Here is a 23,864-nt window from a genome sequence, read left to right on the forward strand (position 1 = left end):
CAAGTGGTGCTGTGAACAAACAGGGCATTATGTTTATCTTTCCTTTTAATAGTTATAAGATGTTCAGCTATTCTGTCCCTAAGCCTACGTATTGTTTTCCCCACGTAGAACCCTTGACAGCTGGTACAGGTTGCTAAACATACTAGCATAGAGGTGTTACAACTACATCTACCTGGGCAAGGTAAAGACCTGTCATACCCCTGTACTAGGACGCAAGGTCCATCGTTAATATATTTGCAATATTTGCATGCCCCACATTTATACATGGTTGAAGTTTGTTTCCTAATCGACAGCCCTTCCAGAATGCTCTTGATGTTCCTGCCTCTACTAAACACCACTCTAGGGACCTGCCCCAATTATTCTTTCATCCCCTCATCAAAACGTATATCCCAAGATCTTTTGATCACATCCACTAATGTAGGTGCTTGATGGTTGTATCTTACAAAAACATTCCAATCAAGGTATGCAACTCATCCTGATATACCTTACTGTCACTGACCAAGCATGACAATCTCACCATTTGGCCCTTTATAACACTTTTTCGTTGATGAAATGGGTGGCAACTGTGATAATGTAAAAGGGAATTGGAGTAGGTTTCCTTCCTATAGATGTTGCTCTGTAACCCCACCCCAGATTTTGTAAGATGAATATCCAAAAAAAGTCTATCATGTCAGAATTCCAGTGGCTGGTAAATGTAAAGAAAGGGGTAGCGTTGTTAAGGTATTCAACAAATACCATGGGCCTCTTCCTTATTGCCTTTCCATAATATTAAAATATCATCCAAAAATCAATTGTATGAACTTACTTTTTCTATAAAATGAGAAACAAATTCTTCTTTCCAGTGTAAAAGTACAAGGTTAGCAAAACCAGGGGCACACTTTGCACCCATAGCCACCCCCGAAATCTGATGGAAAAATTCACCCTCAAAACTTAAAAAAATTGTTTTTTTAATACAATCTCCATTAGGTCCATCAACATATTAATTCAAGCACCATTCATCATTTTACTTTTCAAGAGGCTTTCTCCAAAATACGTCAAGCCTTCATCATCAGGAATAACTGTAAATAAGTTCACCACATCTACAGTGAGAAAAGAGAAATTACCCAAGTCATTTATGCCCTCCAGACATTCTAGACAGGGCCAGGAGTCTCTTAATATGTGTTCAGTTCCCCTCACAACCTGCCGTATCCCTACGTCCACAAATGATGCAAGGGGCTCTGTTTTTGAGCCCCTCACCTCAACAATCGGCCTGAATGGAGGATTATTGACATTTTTGTGGACCATTGGGATCCCAAAGATGACGGGTGTAACCGGATGGTCCGCACTAAGGTATTTGAATTAATTTTCATGCAGGTACAAATCAATTTGGTTATAGGCTATGTTCATCTCAGTTTTGGGAATTCTTTGATAGGTGGAAGTCTCATTCAAAATGTCTTGCATTTTTGGCCACATAATCTAAGTGAGCCATAATAACAACCCCACCGCCTTTGCCGGGCTTCATTATTCTCAATTCCTTATTACTAGCTAATTCAAATAACACTTTCCTTTCTTCATTACTAAGGTTGTCAGCATTGTTGTATTTATCAAAATTCAACAAAGCTGCTCTCAATTCCCTAATGCACATTTTCTCAAAGATGGTTATGTCCTTATGACCTGGGTATGAATGTGTTTTTGGAAAGGGGATATCCCTTAAAATTGTTTTTGAAGGTATGTCAGGAAGTGACAAGCAGGAGGAACACTTCCTTTCCCCCTATATTATGGGGAGGGAGTAGCCCACTGTAAAAGGAATCACAACCGCAAAAAACACAGGTTATTATATTAAGATACAGCCATCAAGCACCTACATTAGTGGATGTGATCAAAAGATCTTGGGATATAAGTTTTGATGAGGGGATGAAAGAAAAATTGGGGTAGGTCCCTACAGTGGTGTTTAGTAGAGGCAGGGACATAAAGAACATTCTGGAAGGGCTGGGGATTAGGAAACAAACTTCAACCATGTATAAATGTGGGGCATGCAAATATTGCAAATACATTAACAATGGACCTCACGTCTGAGGTACAGGGGTATGACAGGTCTTTACTTTGCCCAGGTAGATGTAGTTGTAACACCTTTATGCTGACATATTTAGCAACCTGTACCAGCTGTCAAGGGTTCTACGTGGGGAAAACAATACGTAGGCTTAGGGACAGAATAGCTGAACATCTTACAGCTATTAAAAGGAAAGATACACATAATGCACTGTTTGTTCACAGCACCACTTGCCTCAATTTTAAGAAATGTATTTTCTTTGTGATTGATCAAGTTACCCCAAATGAAGGAGGTGGTGATGACAGACAGAGTGGAAAGCAGGGAGTATAAGTGGCAGGTTAGATTTAATGCCACAAACGTTCCAGGCTTGAATAACATATCTCTTATGCTGATTTTAAAGCAAAGAGCTGTTGAAATCTAGGCTGAATTGCACCTTGTATATAACTTTAAAATAATAGTTTTATCTATTTATATTTAGTAATCTTAGTTACATCTTAGCTAGTATTATTTTATATATATATATATATATATATATATATATATATATATATATATATATATATATATATATATATATACACACACACACACACACACACAGAATATCATATTTCCACTAAAGGAACTTACTGCTTTAATTTTTCATATGTAATATACTGTTTATAATGGACTAAAGGTAGCTGTTTAATACTCATTACATTCAATAATGATTACTAATTATTTATTCATTATTTATTTTTAGTGTTGGTGATTGGCCAATAATATTATTGTATGGGTATTTTCAGGTATGTGCTTTAAGATCTTAACTCTGATGAAGCCAATGTGATTTGGTGAAAGCGCTTAGTTATTGGGAGAGTCTTGACTATTTTTCAATAAAAAATTGGAGTTTTACTCTGTTTTTGGGTCGTTTGGTGTTCCAACAGCACTGTTTCCTCTGGGGAGAGGTTTTGGGAAGACCATCCATCGCTTTGGTAGAGGATAAATCTTGGGGAGACCTTCCTTTCCTCTAAATCAGTGTCAGTGGTGACAGATTCCTCTGGGGAATCAATGTGCCTCTTCCTGCACCAGTCTCTTCCGAGAAACCTCCTCAGTGGGATGGCTCCAGGGAGGTGTCAGAAGACCTCTGGGGGTCCAGAGAATGGACAGCCTGGAAGTTTCCCAAGACCGGCTGCCCACATGTTAGAAGAGAGGCCTCAGAGACAGATCCAATGGGGACAGGGAGAGGTCTCCCTGGGGTGAGAACTGAGGGTCTCCCAGGAAGGGAGAGAACCCTCTCCATATTACTTCAATGGCAGGATGACTCCGAATGCCCTTGGGCAGTCCTGCGGGGCAGAGGCTACCAAAACTGACATCTCCTAAGGCCAGTGTCCCCCACTTTGAAGGGGAAGTCGGAGCTGAGCTGTCAAATGCAGAAGCTCCAAGGGAATAAGACAGCTCCGAAAACTGAGCTGAAGTCAACCCCCCAGAATCAACATCAAAGCTACGGCTCTGAGACACACTCAGAACGAACACCATCAGTGCCGAATGAGTCATGGAAATAGTGGGTGGCAAAGCTGTGATAACTATTGGTTCCGACACCTCAGTTCCTGGGACCAATGGAACCAATAACACCGAAACCAAAGGTTGGATCAGAGAAGGAGCCGCGGGACGAAATGGGGAAGCCTCACAGATCCAGTGGGGAATGGAGCAGGGAAAATGGGCAAAAATCCCCATTTGAATCTGTCTTTCAAGAAACTCTCATATCAATCTACCAACGTCTATCCGGCAAACTCCAAGAAGACCTGATAGAAGAGGATGTAGAAGCAGACCTGGAGGTCCTTTTCGGAGAGAGGTCTCCTGAAACGGAGATCTCTGACCTGAAACGCTCGGCCCTGAAATACAGACAGAGGTATTGGGCGGAGAGGCAACAGTGGAAACCGAAGAAGATGGCTCTGAAGCCTTCAGTTCCGACAGCTTTGGCGCCTTTTTAACAAGCTCTGACTGAGAAGAGGAAGACCTGTCTTGAGAATGTTTACTGGGCCTCTTTATACTTTCTAGAGGAGGGTATGAGCCCCTGAAGTAGAAGGAACAGTGAGAAAGGAAGAAGCAGGCAGTTACTCCTTCAGGATCATCTTAATTTGGCGATCCACAAAAGCCAACAGGTGAAAACCCGCACAAACCGAACAGGGACTAGTAAATGTGCAGGCCCCAAGCAAGAGAGACACTTGCTGTGGGCATCAGATAAGGGCATCGTATGCCCACAGAAAGTGCAGTTCTTGAAACCTACCGGCTTATTAGTCCTGACTTCGCTTCAGACATGAAGGAAAACTTTTTTTTTTTTTTTTAAAGAAAGGAGGAGAGGAGGTTAAAGGTTACGGCAGACAGAAACCAGAATACAGGTTAACAAACTACACTACAAAACTAACGAAATAAGGTAGGGATCAAAAGATAAAACAGAAGAAAGATACTGGCAATATTTGAATCACTGCAATAACGCACAAAGTTGGAGGAACTCAAAAGCACCAAAACCTCTCTGCTTATCTGATTAGTAGCCAGCGAGATCAAAGGTACTCTGGGAGAAATGGGCATTATGGGTAGGGAGGAGGAGCTTGAGCTTCGAATCCGAAGCTACTGAAACAGCCGAGTTGGTTCAGAGGGTCGGAGCCAAGACCCACATGTTAATGAATGAATGAAAATTACATCAGACTAAACTGTTTGCCACAGAATACAATGGAGACTGTGCTGGAGAAAGAGGAGTGAACTCTGGTGGCACAGTAGAGATCTGTCAGCACCTCTTTGCTCCTTGGGGAAAGGACAGTTAACATCTCCCCCTTACCATCCCACAAGGTGATGACCAGATTTTTACAATTTTTTTCTGGTCGCACTGAGGCAAGGAGATTTTGATTGATAATTCTGCCTACTGTCATCAGGGAATTCAACTAACAACATTATACCTTTTTTTTTTTTTTTTTTTTTTTACAATTCTGTGAATGTCAACATGGGGATTTCTGTTACTTTTGGCTACTTTGCCACACATTCTGCTAGCTAAGAGAACCATTTCCTGTTAGACTTAACAAATGACTGTTTTCTGATTCACATTACCATCATCATCATCATTATTAGTTACTATTATTATAAAGATTACCATTACAAACATAAAATGTTTTAACAGTCTGACTGCTCCTGGAAGTAAGCTAGTCTCAAATGGATGCCTGTAATGTAGTAGCAGTCCTGTTCTTCTGGCTTAGCCAACAGTGCTCTTTGCATATGGAAAGCAGTCTGTCTTGACACCTTACTTTTAGCATGGTTGAAACCCCTCCCACCCACATAGGTTATCTGTTGCACTGTATCCCTTGACAAGAAAAGCAAAGAACACAATGCTAGGTGCAAGGCATCTGCCTCAGAGAGACTTTCAACATCAGCTTTGGCATACTGCTGCCCTAGATGATAAACCTTGTGGCCTGCATTCCAATGGACAGAGGTAAAGGTTACCTGTACAAAGACAAAATCTGACGTACCAAAGGGAGAAAACGTTATAACAAAAAAATCAAGATAAAGTCTGAAGACAAATTCTTTTACTACACAGACTGATAAGAAGCAATGAAGAACCAAGGAGATGGGAGTATCTTTGTAGCTGGAAAAATGGCCTGAAGTTTTGAATGCTGAGCAGTCACAACACCTGCAGAATATAGTCCTACTACTTACTGAACAGGGACCACTTTTTAGACTGAAGATTATTCCACAAAGTACATTTGCCTTGTAGCACAAATATTTCAGTTCAGTTATACTGCAAAACAAGAATGCATAATTCAAAAGCCAATCCACACATCTCCATACCTTGTAAGGAGAAAGACATTTAAAAGGGATACAAAAGCAACAAGTTGGTACCATCCAGTCCCAAGCCACCATAATGCTCCAGAAGCTGCCTTCCCTACAATGTAATAAAAAATAAATAAATGAATGAACGATGAAGACAAATGTGCACAGAAAGGAATCAATACATATAAATTCTGGGAAAAAAAGTTTAGTAATGAGTGAAAATAAAACCCACAGCACATATGCTTTGTTACTGATGCAAAAAATGGTACAAAAAGCATAATTATGGATGCATGCATGCACAACAAAAAGCACAAAACATGCCACAGCAATCACTACTTAATTAAGCATTTAACTTAAGAGGAACACCTAACAGGCTCACATCCACTAATTAATTTGGTAACCCCAATTCAGTGATCAGTGCATTACCAGGTCTGCATTCCATTATATGCCAGTATGAGACAACTAAAAAGCAGAATATGAAAAATGATGAACACCAGTTTACAGACTACTAGAAGTCACGTTCAGGTGACAGCTACAGATGCAGTTCAACTATTTGCACTGAAAGGCATTCTTGATAAATCACTACAAAAATGGATGAGGCCGAATCATACGTTTAGCATAAATATCAATATGGGCTGTGGTTTATGTTAGGCTGCGTCTCTCTTATTGATGTCTGTCTCTTTAAAAAGCAACACTGCAGAATATGGAAAGAGTTGCATAGCTGGCAATAACCTGTAACAACCTGAAATTACTTACCTTATCAGCTGATTTTCAGTGAGGAACTTGGGTTCTACAACGTATTTACTATCATCCTTCCTGAGCCCTCTTACAGACACTCAAGTAAAACTGAGCAGCATTCCCCTTCAGACCTACACTTGTATCCCCTGTGCCATGGTTGGGACAGGCACACCTCAGCAGTCCCTATTTAAAGATCCATAAGACAACTGCAAGCCACACACTACAAAAAAAAAACGTATGACTAAAATTTGTTGCTCCAAAGGTAAAGGGACGAGTCACATGGCCAAAACTGAAACTTTTCCATACAGGTTATAAGATATTAGCAGATTACTTTCTGGTAGCATTAATAACATCTGAAGCTACATACCACCATCTGAGTACTAGGCTCCATAGTGACTAGGATTGTTGTAGAGAAGTCCTTGACTCCCAGATTAGACTCATTCCTGAACAGTCAGGGATAAGACAGCTGAGAATTACACCTTTTGAAGACAACATAGACATTATTAGAATAAGCTTGAAACATTTAGATAAACTTTACCACCATATAAGTATTTAGCAGAAAATCAGAAGTGGAGATAATGGTGTACACTCCCAGCTCACAGAATTTCTCGAGGGCACTCTCTCCTTTATCCTACTATAATAAGCACAAGAGAGAGAGAGAGAGAGAGAAATCTCCAGCCTGCCACAAAAAAATCAAAGATGTGTAGTACTTCTTAGGATGAGGGCTTAAGGTCAAGAGGCTAGTTAGCACTGTGGGATATGAATGTCAGAAGACCTATTTTCTAGGGAAAGGCCACCTTTCTTGACTTTTTTTCCATAGGTATACAAATGCTTCAAATAAAAATGGTCCTATTGAAAACTCAGGGTGTCTGTTAGGACATCCAGCTGTGCAATATTTGGACTACCATCAAAACGCTAGTTCTGTTTGCCCAACTTCAAAATGTGAACCACTTCTCTGTAAACAGGACTGCCTGAAACTTTAAATATTTAGAAACCACACTGATGAAAGATTTTCAGAACTCATCAACAAACTCTCGAGATTTCAAGAAATGTTCTAATGGTCTGAAGTGTAAAAATCCAACTCGGCTCCAGGTGGCTTGTGTGGGGATATTTTCCCCACTGGACTTCAAAGCCCTGGGACAGTGAACTTAAACAGGTCCCATAAACTACCAAGGAAACATCCTGTGTGTCAGAATTGTTTCAGGGTTATGTGGGAGAAAGGGACAGTTAGCATTAATTTTGTTTCAAGGTCAACCAGTCAAAGTAATGCAATACAGCTCCAAAAGAGAAACAGAACTAAAAGGAAATGAGCAGTCTGCAATCATTGGCAATAAACTGACACTTTCAAACTCTCATGTGGAGGAAATTCAAAACAGCTTTTAAAATGACTGCTGCCATGATCTCCCCACGAGACAAGACAGTGCTCCAGCTTGAAATCTGTACTGAAGTTTGATTGTATAAGCCTGTAAACCCACTCCAGAAACAAACATGGAAGGGAAAGGAATCCAGTACCACACTGACATAGGTTATGATCTTAAAATGGGCAAAGCGCCATACAAGTGATGGAATTCCCAGGGGCTATGATCTTTCAGTGAGCCATACAGTTTCTTTCCTACACTCCGTATCAGTGGCTACTTGGAAATGCTTTTCTGTAACTGCAAGGCAAAAAGGGGGTCCTCTTGGGAGTATTAATTTTTATTCTAAGGCAGTAAGGGGAGATCTAAGTTTTATCTTACCACGTAACAAACGGACAGTAGTTATTCAGGAGTTCAAAGGTAAGGTGGACATCAGTAATGAGAGGAAATAGAAGCCAACTTGGTTCCTTTTAGGGTGGTGCAATAGCATTCACTTCTAGGTACCAGAGCAAAATCTACAATTCGGTTTATTATTGCATGAGGTTTTTAATATAACTTTAGTAATATTATTGGAAAGGCATACTCCAAGTGAAGGATAAGAAAGTTCTAAAGGCACAGAGACATTCTTGTGTGAGATGGTTATACAAAGAAAAAACCCTCTGAACTGATTGCAAAGCTTTTCAGTTTTTAGACTGAAGTGAATTTTTAAGGAATGGTTTGGGTCTAAAGTAAGAAGATACACATATGGTTGTACTAGTCTTATTTGAATATTCTATGTGCTACAGTAAAGTTTTTGGTGTTATCCAAATAGCACTGTGGCAGTTTTATCCTAACACTGTTGAATGACTGGTGGTAATCCAATGCACACAATCTAAATTAACGGAGAACCACTGACAGAGAGAATTTGACTATGGTAGCATAACTATACAGATAGCTGAAAAATCTGAAGGGGATTATGATGATTAGCACAATACAACTCAGAACAGTCAAAACAATTAGGACAGTAGATTACATGATCTGTACACATAAAACAGTAAATTCTTAAGTAAGACCCAACACTTCAGGCCTAAAACAGAAGGCAACAAAAAGGAGCATCTGCTATGACTTCAGATTTGTATTCACACTAATTTCAAAACTTCCCAAAACATCTAATAGAGTCCTTGGATAAAAGTGGCCTTGTCTGCCCATGAAGCTCCTGTGACTAACTGGCACAAATGATAAGAATAAAGGTGTGCTAAAACCCCCAAAACATGACCATTCATGACCCTACATAAAGGTAATATACTCTAAATTATGGTAATTCAAGAGGCCCTCCACAGCCTTCTTACCAAAAAGCCTTATTCATACTAGTCACAGCTGGTGAGAAGCAGTGACTGAAGCCCTTTTGGTGATGTATCAAGACCTGGGGAAGACAAAGAATCCTAACAGTTAGCAAGCCTTCATAAGGGGGTTAAACATCCTCTATTAAAAAGACTGGAGCAGCTTAGGAAATCCTTGAAACTCCCAATGCTCGATGGTGAGCCTCTTGACCTGGTGAAAAAGGCATGGGAATTGTGGAAGGAGCATGCCCTGCAGTTATCAATTAGATTTGAGGCAGACAAATACTATGACCTTGACAGTAGAGTATGCAGAATACAAACTCAGTTGTTGATAGCCCAAATGGAATGGATGGGGGAGTATATATAGAAAGCTCACAGACTTGAAAACCAAATTGGAAAATGCTTTACATTACAAATTGGAAAGGATGGAGCTGGCTCTGAAAAAGCAGTACTTTGAGTATTCTCCCAAGAATACAAATCACCTTGCACTAAGGCTTAGCTCCCAATCAGCTGAATGAATTGTCACTACAATTTGTAGCAGTGAAGCGCATGCCATGATTAAGACTTAAAAAGCTGTACTGAAAGTATTCATTGCTTACTACAATGCTTTATATTTAAAAGAACAGCCCCCCCCCCCCCCAAACGCCTCCCAGATCAAAACCTGCCTTTATTACTTGGCCTTTTCAGTCCTGACCCAAGACAAGAAAAATTATTCTTGCTGCACAAGTCCCTAAAAGAACTGCATAAAGTGATTACTTCTTTGGCATTTGGCATCCCCACCCCCATCCAGACAGGATTCCACTTGAAACCTATTATTAAAGCAACATTGATTACCTAACTTAACAGATATGTATAACTGGATTATCAGGTCTAGGGTGGTCTCACCATTCCGGAGGAAAGCAATTTATCAGTAATCCCTAAACCAAACAAGGGTCATACCTTACCAGCCTAATACCACCCTATTTCAATAGTAAATCAAGATTACAAAATATTTATGGCTATTTTGGCTAAGTGGTTTGCCTCACTTCTACCTACGTTATTCACTCACATCAAAAGAACAGGTGTGCAAGAAATTACCATAACCTTAGATGTCCTTCTCTTCCATGTTGCAGTATTCATAACTGTAGGGAGGTTGCTGCCTGCAGAACCGGACATCCGGCCAGTATACCAAAGTCTTAGGAGCAGGAGGACGTGTGACGTTTGATGTCAGAGCAATAAACCAAAGTTGGCTATAAAAGTGATGTCTGCACGTACCTACTTCAGAATGGATTGCCGCATACAGTAGTACCATTGGTAAGCAAGGAAATGGAAAAGGGGGGAAGCTTTTCAGACCCACATGTGAGACCAGGATAGAAGGTGCCTCATGGAGGCATGTGCCTGCTGCTGAGGTTTTATTGCTGGAGGGGGGGGGGGGAGAAGAGACACAGAGATGTCCCATCAGGTACACCAACAAGTACAGAGGGGGTAGGAGGGTGGGGCTAAATACTGGAACATGGAAGAGAAGGACATCTAAAGTTAAGGTAAGTTCTTACACAATTATTCTACATCCTTCTATTCTCATGTTGAAGTACTCATAACTGTAGGGAGAGTACCAAAGGTTTTAGGTATGAGCCTCGGAGGAAGGATGAGGTCTCTGGTCTACAAGCCCATGTAGGATAGATTTAGCAAATCCAGTTCTGGCTCAAGAAACCAAATCTAGTTTATAATGCCTTGTAAATGTATGGACTGTTGACCAGGTAGCCACTTCTAGGATAGAAGTATAGTCTACCCCACTGAAGCTGCTGCCCTGGTGGAATGAGCTCTCACATTTTCAGTTAGAACTTTCCCATGAAGGGAGTAACATGCAGAGATAGCCTTTGAAATCCATGAAGATATAGTCTCTTTTGAGACTCCCCTTCCCCAAGGCCCTTGGGTGAAAGTAGACAAACAGCTGGTCAGACATTCTAATGGGTTTGATTTTGCCCAGGTAATACTAAAGTTGTCTGTGGACATGTAGAGTTCCTTCAGAAGAATTTTGAAGTTGAGGGAAGAAGACAGGAAAGTTAATGGTCTGATTCAAGGATAGCTTATTAACCACCTTAGGCATGAAGGAAGGGTTAGTCCTGAGGGAGACCCTGTGTTTATGGAAGGTGAGGTAAAGAGGGATGGCCATCAGGGCTTGAATTTCTGATGATTCTGGTGGATGTGAGGGCCACCAGCAGTACTGTTTTCCAGGTATATAGCTTTAGTGATGCTGAGTGAACTGGTTCAAATGGAGGTAAGGTGAGGTCTTCAAGGGCAAAAATAAGTCTCATGTAGGAGGAATTGGCTTACGAGGGGGGTCTGATGTGAAGGACCCCTTTCAAAAAGAGCTTAACCTCTAACCTGGATGCCAAAGGAGGTACCAAAGGAAGACGAGCAGAAATGGCAGACAACTGGACCTTAACAGAAGAGTACGTCAGTCCTGAATGTAGAAGTTCACGCAAGTAAGAAAGGACCACGGGTACAAGAATGAGTAAAGTGTCCTGTTTTCTTCTGACACCACCTGGAGAATCTTTTCCATTTACCACATAATTTCTCCTGGTACTAGGTTTCCTGGCCTCCTGCAGGACATTGAGTATGTCCTCTGAGTATAGGTGTCTGAAGGGGATCAGAACCTTGTCACCCATAAACTGAGTCTGAGATTGGTGTATTAGGGACTCCCTGTCTTGTGTGATTAGGTCTAACCAGTGGGGTAACCTGTGGTGATTGCCCTTGGCTAAAAGGTAAAGGAGAGACCAATGCTGCCTTGGCCAAAAGGAAGTCACCAGCAGGATTTTTGGTTTGTTCCTCTGGAGCTTCAGAAAGACCTTCTGAATCAGTCTGAAGGGGGGGGGGGGGCATAAAGCTACATCTCTGCCCAAGAGAAAGAGAAGGTGTCCACTTTCCAAGCCTGGTGATGTGGATCCCTTGTACAAAACAGAGGAATCTGCCTATTCTGGGAGGAGACAGATCTGCCTGAGGAATACCCCACTTGTGTATAAGATCCAGTAACACCTCTCTGTGAAGCATCCATTCGTGAAAGGGTGCAGAGGTTCTGCTGAGAGTATCTGCCACTGCATTCTCTGCTGAGGGAATGTACACTGCTTGCAGGTGGATACGGACTGTTAATGCTAGGGACCAAATCTGTACAGCAAGCTGCAAAGGGTAAGACCTTGTCCCTCCCTGCTTGTTTATGTACCACAAGACAGTCATATTGTCTAGGACTACTTTCAAAGTGCCTGATAGGAGGACTTGTTGGAAGATCTAATGTTAGGTAAAGGGCCCTCATCTCGGATACTCATGTGGTCCCTTTTGCTAAGTAAAGACCACTCTCCCTGCACTTTCCTTAGGTCGTGGTGGTGTTGTAGAACTGCCCCCCAACCCAAGTCTGAAGCATCTGTGAAGATTTGCTAAGGGTGGTGGTATCTGGAAGGGTATGCCCTGGTTGAGATTGATGGCTGCAATTCACCATTCCATTTCTTTTTTCAGGTATGGTAGGAAAAGGACAGCGATATCCAGAGGGTGAAAATGTTGGTTCCAATGAGTCTTCAGTACCCAATGAAACTTTCTCATATGCAGCTTTGCCAGAGGGAGCATGGGTATCAAGGATACCATGTGGCCCAGGATGCTCAGGAATTCACTGCCTAGTAATGTTCAAAGAGTGAGAAAAGGTTTGAGGTAATGGGTGAGATCTTATCTTCTGACAGGGAATGAAGGCTGCCATCTTGTTGGTTTTTATCCTGCAACCCTAAGAAGGCTAGGTTTTCTGTAGGGGTCAAGTGCGACTTCTCCTGGTTCACAGTGAACCCAAAGTCTGCCAAGGTTTTGGTCACCAGGTGTAGGTGATGGGAAAGGGTGTGACCATCCCGGTGAAGAATTAGCAGGTCGTCTAGGTATGGGTATATTTGAATACCCTGTGTTCTGCAATAAGCAATCAGAGCTAGACACCCTGTGAACACACTGGGAGCTGTGGAATGCCCAAAAGATGATGAAGAAAATTGAAAATGCAAGGAACCTACTGAAAAACTTAAGAAATTCCTGTAGCAGGGGTGAATGGGAATGTGCAGGTAGGCATCCTTCAAATCCACGGATACCATAAACGCCTGGTGGGGAATAAGGGGCAAGAGCAGATGCAAGGTGAGCATTTTGAATGTTGAGAACCTTGAGAAAAAGGTTGAGTATGGACAAGTCCAGAATTGGTCTCCAAGGACCATCTTTTCTTGGGACCAAAAACGTCCCAGAGTAAAATCCCTTGTTTACTTGCTGTGGTGGTAACTTTTCTACGATGCCCTGAGCCTGTAGTTGATCCAGAATAGCAAGAAAAAGATGAAGCTGGCTTGGAGGAGGTTGGAGTATCCCCTAGAAGGGGGGCATTGTCCTCCAAGTCATACAATAACCTTTCTGAATGATGGAGAGGACCCAGGTCTCTTTGGTGATCTTCCGCCAGGAGGGTAGGGAGAGGGTGAGGCGTGGGGGATGGGGGGTGGAGGGAGGTAGTGTGTTTGAGTCACAGTGAAGGGGTTCCGTCCTGGTCAAGCTGCCTCCAAAAGGAAGTGGTGTTAGCGGAGGAAGGAGGTCTAGGAGTGGAATGTTTCCTAGGCTGCCACTGTCCCTTAGCCTGTGATGGAGCAGAATGAGATGCCTAGCTTGTGATGGAGCAGAATGAGATGCCCATCTTCTAACAAAGGTTGTCCTTTGAGGGTAGCTCTTATGGCACCTAGGAATAGGTGAAACCAGTAAATGTTTTTACATTTTGCAACTCCTTTCCCTTTTCTTATAGGGATTTGAGGAGCTCTGCAGAAGCTTCACTGAAAAAGGCCTTATTATCTAGCGGTGCAGCCAACAACTTGGTTCGCACAGCCTATAGGAAGGGGTTGGAGCCTCACCCAGGAATACCTCTTCAAGACTGCGCCTGAAACAGCAGATTTTGAAGAGGCCTCGACCCGCATCATAACTGCACTTCATTGAGTGCCTAGTCACTTGTGAGGTGGTGGAGTGTAGGGAGTTAAGTTGGGTCTTAGCAGACGAGTCTGGTACTTCGGTTATGAGAGATGAAGCCTTACAGACTGTGTCCAAAACAAACCTGACCATACGGGCTTGATAATTTAGTGCTCTGATGGCAAGTGTGGAGGAGGTATAGACCTTTTTTCTTAGCCTATCCATAAACTTGCTGTACTTGTGAGTTGGGAATAGAGAAGTTGAAGCAGCTGTCTATAGGATTTGTCAGGTGAGACTGCTATGACTGCAGGGGGGTTCTTGAACAGATGCTGTGTATCCTGAGGGACTTTATAGAACCTGTCTGGACATTTGGAAGCTGGCAGCTGAGAGTCAGGGACCTGTGAAGCAACCAAAAATGCATCCTGAAAGGCCAGAAGCCATGGAGGGACTGCAGCAGGGGAGGGCCGATTCATTTGCAATAATTCAAAGTACCTCTTTTTTGTTTCTGAAACATCTGAGGTCTGCCATCTGAAGTATTCTCTCATGAGTGAGATGGTACCTCCAAAAGTAAATTCTTCCTCTGGAGATTCGGGACTGCTTGAGTCCTCTTCTTCAGAGGTAATGAAATCCATGGGGGATTCAATTTGAAACCAGTAAGTAAGGGAATCTTCAGAGGAGGAGTATTCTTCCTCTGATTCTTCAAAGGCCTGCACTGGAGAAGGAACAGATTGAGGTATCTGTGAATGGAGGGCCTGGAATGCTCTGAAAAGGGTTTGGGGAAAAAACTTCCCATCCAGGTGCACGTTGCTGTTGTATATGTTTTGATTTCTGTTTCCTCTTCAGAGGAGTTGGAGGATGGGTCAGTTTAGAGGACAATGTCTGGGAGGATGGCAGAGAATCAGTAGGCCCTTCCAACGCCACGACCCGTGGATCTCCCTCGCCATTAGGAGCTGATGGCTGATCTACCTCAGCAGACGTACTCAGGATTTCTGCCAAACCATCTTCCATCATGGTTCCGGTTCTTGCATCAAGAGTCCAACCACTCTCTTGAGGTGCAGCATGGGCTAACTTTTTTTGGCCTTCTTCTGAGGCAGCTTGCCAGAAGTACCTATCCCACCCTCCATAACCAACGCTAGACGCCGGAGTCTCTGGTTCTCTAGATAAAGTTTTAATACAGGCAGATGGCTGAGAAGTGTTTTAGGCACAAACAATTTATAAATGTCGCAAGATGTACAGTCATGGGCCTCGCTTAAACAGCATAAGCACTTATCATGCATGCCCTTGTGTGGAAATTGTCTTCCGCAAGCAGACTTCTTTCTAGTTGACATGTACAGCTGAAAAGCTAAGGAATAGATAGCAAAAAATAAATAACCAAAATAAAAAAAAACAAAGGGTACTTATCTGTAGCAGATGGTTTCCCATAACTGGCGATCCGAGGTCCGAAGATCACTGCTGCAGAAAAGTTCTGAAGTGGGTACATGCAGATGTCACATTTATAGCCAACATCGGTTTATGGCTCTGACATTAAATGTTGCACATATCCCCTGCTGCTAAGACTGATATACTGGACGGATGTCCAGTGCTGCAGGCAGCAACCTCCCTACAATTATGAATACTGCAACATGGGAATAGAAGGACATCATAGAACTACTATGGGCAGCCTTCTGTCACTGGAACTTGTTATGGAGAAAGCCACCAAATTTGGAAGGAGACTAGCACTTGTCAGTTGTGATGCAGAAAAGGCTTTGGATCATATGGACTGACCTTTCCTACTTCGAGGTTCTCAGGTACATTAGGTCTTCAGAGTCCTTCATTACCTGCCACTGCTAGACTGGTCCAAGTCTGTGGGATCCTTTTGCTATTTGTAAGGGAATGAGATACAGCAGGCCCCTGTCCCTACTGTTAATCAACCTGTATTTAGAACCACTGGTACTTAAACTTAGTTTGCCCACTCAGGCATACCAAACAGGTGCAACAGAGAAAAAAAATGGCCCTGTACACCAACAGTCCCCATTGTGAAGGCTGCCAACCTAACCAGATAGAATTTTGTAGATAATTCTGTCATTTGTAAATATTAATATAAGCCACAGGCTTGTTCTCTTAAATGGAAGAAAATGGTGTTAAATGTGGAACTGCAAAAATGTCACAACGGTGCACTCTGCTGTAGGAAAGCTGACAAGTCAAGCATTGTGCAATTGTTTGATCACAAAACCTGGATCCCAGATGTCTAGATGAAGGAATTCTTACTTTTGTTTTGAGACTAGAGTTAATTGCTAGAATTTGCATGTATAATGTATTTTATTGCTGTAGCTTCCTGACCAGGTGCAAGATCAAAAGGGCTGTTACACACGGAGCTACTGTTAGCCTGGGAAACAGAAAATAATGATGTAATCTAAAATGAGTCAGTGGTACTGTGTTATACAGTTAAGTAGAGAGACTCGGAGCATTTTGCATTGGTCTTGAGAACATCCAACATCACCAGCACTCTGCCAATGCTCTTTATGCAAGTTTATTTTAGAACTGTGTTTTCTCTTAGACATAGCTAGGGAATAGGAAGATTAGATTAGTTCTTTTCTGTATTGATGCCAGAACTATTCTACTGTATTATTTTAAGCATTTCCATGTGATCTCTGAACTCTTGACTAGTACTATGTAGTAAAAAGTATTGTCTTGTGTCTATTTATTTATTTATTTTTTAAAATATTTAACTGTGGCTGTTTTGTGTAGAGATAATTTAAGCTCTAGAGTACATTACACACACACACACACACACACACACACACATATACACACACACATATATATATATATATATATATATATATATGTGTGTGTGTGTGTGTGTAGTGATACTGTACAAAGCCATACCATTTGGATAATAATATTGCACAGTAGAATTGGACACCCTTCGATAAGGGCCGTTTTAGTAGTTGATAAATATTAGTGGGTGGTGGCCGTGATTTGGCTGGGCAGAAAGGGGGCACAGCTGGAGAATCTGTGCCAGCCTTCCCCAAGAGTGCCTGTGTGGTTGTATATAACACTTATCTCAAAGTGTGTGTGGCAGTTACTTGGGCAAGGACACGAAGCACTGGTTGGACAGAGAGGGTGCTGGAGGTTTTAGCTTACCCACTGAGCTGAGATCTGGACCCTATAGCTGCGCCAGTGGGGGGGGGAGGTCTTACTGGGGATCTGGAGAGAAAAGAAGAAACCAGCCCCAAACTGACTTTGATCCCTGTGTGCTCTTCAGGGAAATTGCACTTTATTGTGTGTGTATTGTTATCCTCCCCTATGGGGATGCCCCTCACTGCTGTTAGTGGTGAGGATCGAGGCTCCTTGATTGCTGGGCCAGTGCATGGGCACCACACCCTTCTCTTTTCCGAATATCTGGAAAGGGGCTTAATTCTCTCAAGGTTGATTCTAACTACATTAACTACATGAGTATGCTGGGCTACAAGTCTGTCACCAAAAAGTACAGTTTTGTACCTACCATAAATGTAGATGTTCGAAGATCCACATTGCTGCAGTCCTTACACTTGGGTAGTCCGCTGCCCTCGGTCGGCCCGAATATCAAAGTATAAGGCTGACGTCGGTCAAGGCGCATTTGACTGACATCAGGACGTCAGGGTACAAATGCGCATGACCGACGTCATATCCTCAGTCTTTTCTTGCCCCAGATGTCAGAAGACCCTAAAAATAAAGGTCAAAACCAAAAAGACAGCAAACAAAAAACCAACCATCCTAGCACTAAAAATATGTACAATATATACAATATAAACAGTAGTGACAACCCAACCCACACAACCGCCTCTAACAACAGAGGGGAAGGAGGGAGGGTAAATTGGACTGCAGCAATGTGGATCTTCGAACATCTACATTTATGGTAGGTACAAAACTGTACTATGTTCTTCATCTCACATTGCTGCAGTCCTTACACTTGGGTAGAATCCCAAAGCAGAGGTAAGGGAGGATGGCCAAACTATAAGGAAGCAGGAGCTGCCAAAATGCCCTGCAAAACAGCAGTGGCAAAACCAGCCCTGGATTTAGAGTAAAGTGGTAGGTGATAATGCCTAGAGAAAGTATGCACTGAACTCCCAAGTAGCTGCCTCCAAAATATCCTTAGTTGCCACTCCCCTCAAAAAAGCTGTCAAAGTGGCAGTAGCCCTAGTGGAATGAGGCCTAATCCCAGCTGGAATCTCCTTGCCATGATGGGAATAACAGAAAGCAATGCAAAACCCAATCCACTTAGAAATAGATGTTTTGACACAGGCTTGCCCTGAGAACTTAAAGCAAAAGAAACAAATAACTGCTGAGACTGCCTGAACCCCTTAGTTCTGTCCAAATAATATCGCAACTGCCTGTGTACATCTAAAGTGTGCAAAATCTTTTCCCCTTTATTTTGGGGATTTGCATAAAAAGTAGGCAAATGAATAGTTTGGTTTAAAGCCACACTAGAAACCACTTTAGGCATAAAGGAAGGATTAGTATGTAAAGATACCCTATCCTTATGGAAAATTAAGAAAGGCTCAACTGCCATAAGGGCCTGCAACTCCGAAACCCTTCTTGCAGAGGTAATAGCCAACAAAAAAGCAGTCTTCCATGATAAAAACTTTAACTCAGTAGTAGCTGCAGGCTCAAAAGGTTGTAGAGTGAGTTTCTCCAACACAAAATTGAGATCCCAAGCAGGAGTAGGAGCTCTTCGTGGGGGCCTTATATTCTTTGCCCCTCTAAGAAATTGCTTGAACAAAGGATGAGAAAACAATGGTGGGTCACAATCATAGTGAGCCGAAATTGCTGCAGCATGAACCTTAATAGAAGAGAAGGACAAACCTTTGTCCAGTAACTCAGTGAGATATTGAAGAACCACACTTAAATTAGGCTCAGAAACATCAAAATCCTTTGCAGCACTCCAAAATAAAAATCTCTTCCATTTATCTGCGTACACTTTCCGTGTACTAGGCCTTCTAGCTTCCAAAATAACATTCAAAACTTGCTGTGGAAGTGGAGGCCCACTATGGTTCAAAACAGAATATGCCAGGCTGTTAGGTGCAGAGAGTGAAGCTTGACATTGAGCAAATGACTGTCCTCCTGAGACAACAGGTGTGGAATTGAAGGCAAAGGCCATGGAGGCTTCCGTACCAGGCTTCTCAGTAATGGGTACCAATGCTGTCGAGGCCAATCTGGAGCTATCAAAATCATCCTTGGCTTGTCTTGTCTGGCCTTCAGTAGTACCTTTGGGAGGAGAGGCAGAGGCGGAAAGGCATACACATGAAGATTGCTCCAATTGAAAGAAAGAGCATCCACTTTCCAAGCTGTGGGATGAAACCTTTTGTGCAAAACTTTGGCAGCTGGTGGTTTAGTGGAGAAGCGAACAGATCTATGTCTGGAGTTCCCCATGACACTGTCAATTTCTGAAATACATGAGGATCCAATTTCCACTCGTGGGGATCCATAATTTGTCTGCTCAACACATCTGCTAAGGAGTTCTGTGCTCCGGCAGAAACCTTGCCTGAAGATTTAGCTGTAAACTGAGAGCAGTCTCCCACAAAATCATTGCTTGCCTGCATAGAGGATAAGAATGTGTTCCGCCTTGCTTGTTGATGTACCACATGACAGTTGTGTTGTCTGTTAGAATCAACACCTGCCCTGGAAGAAGTAAATCCTTGAAAGCTATTAATGCAAACTGGACTGCTAACATCTCTTTCAAGTTGATATGTAGATGTTGTAGTCTGGCAGGCCACTTGTCTTGTATCCACTTTCCATTCAGATGAGCTCCCCAAGCTTTGTCTGAGGCATCTGTCGTTAGAATCTGACTCGCCTCTGGCCGGGTCACAGAGAGTCCCTTGTTTAGGTGACATTCCTGAGCCCACCACAACAATTCCTTTTGAATGCAAGGTATTATTTGAATGACAGTGTCCAAATCCTGGCAGTGCTGTGTCCATACATTTTGAGATACCATTGTAGCTTCCTCATATGCAGTTTGGCATTGGGAAGCACCAGAATACAAGATGCCATGAACCCCAAGGCTTGAAGGACTGTCCTTGCAGTCAGCCTGGACTGATGAGACAACTGATGAAAGTAAAGGAAAGATTCTTTTGTTTGTCCGGGGTCAAAAGGCCATCTGGGATGCTGTATTCAGTCTCACACCCAGAAAGCACATGTCCTGAGAGGGTACTAGACTGGACTTTATTTCGTTCACAGAATACCCCAGGCATCTTAGCACTGCTATCACATAATCCAAATGATGAAGAAGCTCGTCCTTCCTTGAGCCAGAATCAGGCAATCGTCCAAATAAGGATAGATCTGTATTCCTTTTAACCTGAGGAAAGCTATCACTGGAGCCAGAACTTTCGTGAACACTCTGGGCGCAGTAGATAAGCCAAAGGGCAATGCAGAGAACTGATAATGAGAAGTCCCAGCTCGAAAACGCAGATACTTCCTGCAACTCAGTCTGATAGGAACATGAAGATAAGCCTCCTTGAGATCCAAAGTTACCATCCAATGATCTTTGCCCAGCAGAGGTAAAAGCTGCTGTAACGTCAACATTTTGAACTTGGGAATGTCCAGATAAGTGTTGAGGATAGATAAGTCCAAAATTGGTCTCCACGTGTTCCCTTTCTTTGGTACTAGGAACAGGCGAGAATAAAATCCTAGGCCCACTTCTGGCATAGGGACCGCTGAATGGCCCCTATTTGGAGTAACAGAGAAATTTGCTTGTGAGCCTCTATTCTTTGTTGAGGAGGAACGTCTGGCATGCCTTTGAAAGGAGGCAAGGTATGGAAATAAAACCTGTAACCGTGGTGTATGATATCCAATACCCATCTGTCTTGGGTAATTAAACTCCAATTTTCTTTGAAAAGTGCCAACCTTCCTCCCAAAGGTGCTGCCAGACGAGAAGGCTCTGGCAGCTGAAAAGGTAGGTCATTGGGTCTGTTTACGAAAGGACTGACCCCTGCCTTCACCAAGACTGTGCAGGAGAACTCCCTGTTCTAGGCCTGAAAGAGCCCTGAGCTCTGCCCCTACCACGTCTAGATCTACCCCTAGACTGGGAATCATAAGAAGGATAAGTCCACCCCTTAGTAGGCCAATTTCTACTAAACTTTGGAGGCTGAACCTGCAAAAAATCTTTAACAGTCTGCATAGACTTAGCCTTGTCCTCCATTTTCTTTAAAACTGACTCAACAGGAGAACCAAACAACACATCAGATTGTAAAGGAGCATCTAAAATCCTTGATTTAACATGGTCAGATAAATTCTGATCCCTCAGCCAGGCGTGCCTGCGAAGAACTGACCCAGTGGCAGCCACCCTAGACGAGGCCTGTACAGCATCAAAACCACATTGCAAAGAATGCTTACCCACCTGCTCAGAAACATGAACTAAATCTTGTAACTTTTTACAATCAATACCTTCCGCCAGAGCATCAACCTTAGACTTCAATTGTGAAAGGAGATAGTTTTGGTATTTCAACATGTGGAACTGGCAATTCAAAGCCCTCATAGCTAGAGTGGAAGAAGTATAAACTTTCTTTCCCCATCTATCCAAAGCCCTGGCCTCTTTATCTGTAGGAACCGGATTCTTGACAACAGAAGCCTTAACACCTTTAGGCCCCTGACTAACAGTTTCTGGGTCTGCCCTAGGACTCTTAAAAAGATACTTATGAGCTTCAGGCACCCTGTAATACCTATCCGGTTTAACAGGAGCAGGAGGCAAAGAATCAGGATTAAGAGAAGCCTCTGTAAAACATCTTCCACCACATCCAAAACAGGAGGTATAGCCAAAGGCCTATGCTGGGGTAAAAAAAAATTCCCTAAGCCTTTTCCTGGAATCAGAGAAGTCCTGACCTTCCCACTTAAAATGCTCCCTCATGGAATGAAGAGTTTCTGAAAAAGAAAAATCCTCAGGAGGAGAAGCAGAAGGAGTAGAATCATCCACATCAGAATCAGAATAAGGAGAATACTCCTGCAAGTCTTCAGCCGAAGACTCTGAAACATCCGAAGCCTGCTCAAAACTCCCTAGCTCAGGCTCCACCCTAGGTCTCTTATCAGGAGGGGGCAAAGAACCCCTAATCAAAGTAATCAAATCTTCTGCCATTTTAAGCATATGCTTCTTGGGCACAGTCCCTGAAGAACTAGGGGTGACACCAACTGAAGCTAAACCTGGCCTGCCTCTGGGAGAAGCTTTGGAAACAGAAGGAGAGGGCCTAACCACCCTAGGAAGGGAGGGGAGTATAGTAACCTGAGAAGCCCCCTCAGCCTGACCTGCCTCCTGAGAGGCCACATCCTGCAATAACAAAGTCTCTCCCTGGGATCCCAAAGAAACCTCCGGTGGAACCACCGGCTCCACCGACGCCTCTAAAGAACCGGCGTCCGGTACGGACGGTTCTTCTAGCCTAGGCTTAACTGCTTTGTCCTTGCGCTTCTTGAAGCGGGCGTGGAGCATCCAACGGCATTTTATAATTGCACCGCTTCCCGAAGACTAACCTGGCACAATCTAACCTTCTCTTTATAGTGCGTTTATTGAATCTAGCACAAGAGCGACACCCAACAACGTCGTGCTCAGGCCCTAAACAAGGAATACACAAAGTATGATAGTCTCTATGCGGTATCTGTTTCCCACAAGAAATACAATTATTCACTTTTTCTGACATCCGGTAAACCACTGAGGCAAGAAAAAACTAAAATATTCCCCAATGGGGTACTTAGCCAACTTTGACTCAGTCTGAAACTCCGAAATCGAAAAATTTCAGAACGCCAACCAGCACTTGCAATGCTGCTTCTGCATCGGACCATGCGGCAAAAAAAGACTGAGGATATGACGTCGGTCATGCGCATTTGTACCCTGACGTCCTGATGTCAGTCAAATGCGCCTTGACCGACGTCAGCCTTATACTTTGATATTCGGGCCGACCGAGGGCAGCGGACTACCCAAGTGTAAGGACTGCAGCAATGTGAGATGAAGAACATCAAAGGCAATTGAGATTAATTACACACCTAGTCCTGACATGATTTCCCTTCATGCAACTGACTGACAATCTAAGTTACCTATCCACTTCGCTCTTGAGAACTGCAGAACTTAACTTTACTAGCATTCTCATCTGGGAGCAAAAACTAATCAGTCAGCTGGAAACTATCTGCCTAAACACAAGTCAGAGAATTGAAGCTGTTAACTGGTTTATACTGCCACTGTCAGTCTACTATACCGTCTGACTTTCTATTTCTCCTAACCCAACCCTTTATAAAAATTTCAGGCAACCAGTTTACTAGATTCGTTTTGGCCAAACCCAGAGCAGCTTGGGAAATTTTGTCACTACCTTCCAGATATGGAGATTAGGTGTGCCAGATTTTGATATGTACTTGGCAGCTGGGAAACTCAAGTTATATCAAGATTTCATTAATCCACAAATAGCAAGGTATTAGAAAACATTTTGCTTCACAGTAGGCAGGCCCCCAATCTACTACAGTAAATTACTTAGGGGGAGACATCCACAGAACCTCAGGAGGAGGACCATGGTGCAAAATGTCTTTCAACAGGTCAGATGGGCTCTTATCAAAATTAGGCTGTATGCAATGGGTGGATGACCTAAAAGCCATTATGGGTGCTTCCTTCTGGAGAATGCTTAAAACTCAATTCCTTGGTCCACTAAGTAGAGAATCTAGTGTATTGGGAACAAATGTTGGATGATTCCAGGT

General features: G+C 42.8%; 1 protein-coding gene across 6 annotated transcripts in view; it reads right to left on the minus strand.

Annotated features, from left to right (window-relative positions):
• The window catches only part of SUN1 (Sad1 and UNC84 domain containing 1), a 2,891,160-nt gene that overhangs the window by 1,195,827 nt on the left and 1,671,469 nt on the right, over positions 1–23,864 (minus strand). For all 6 annotated transcript variants that reach the window (XM_044089680.1, XM_044089681.1, XM_044089682.1 and 3 more), the window contains one exon: positions 5,846–5,939. In XM_044089680.1, the coding sequence (XP_043945615.1) occupies positions 5,846–5,939 (94 nt within the window). The remainder of the gene's footprint in view (positions 1–5,845; positions 5,940–23,864) is intronic.

The sequence above is a fragment of the Protopterus annectens genome, chromosome 12.part0 (assembly GCF_019279795.1).
Source record: "Protopterus annectens isolate FY-2018-M chromosome 12.part0, PAN1.0, whole genome shotgun sequence".
Classification (NCBI taxonomy): domain Eukaryota; kingdom Metazoa; phylum Chordata; order Ceratodontiformes; family Protopteridae; genus Protopterus; species Protopterus annectens.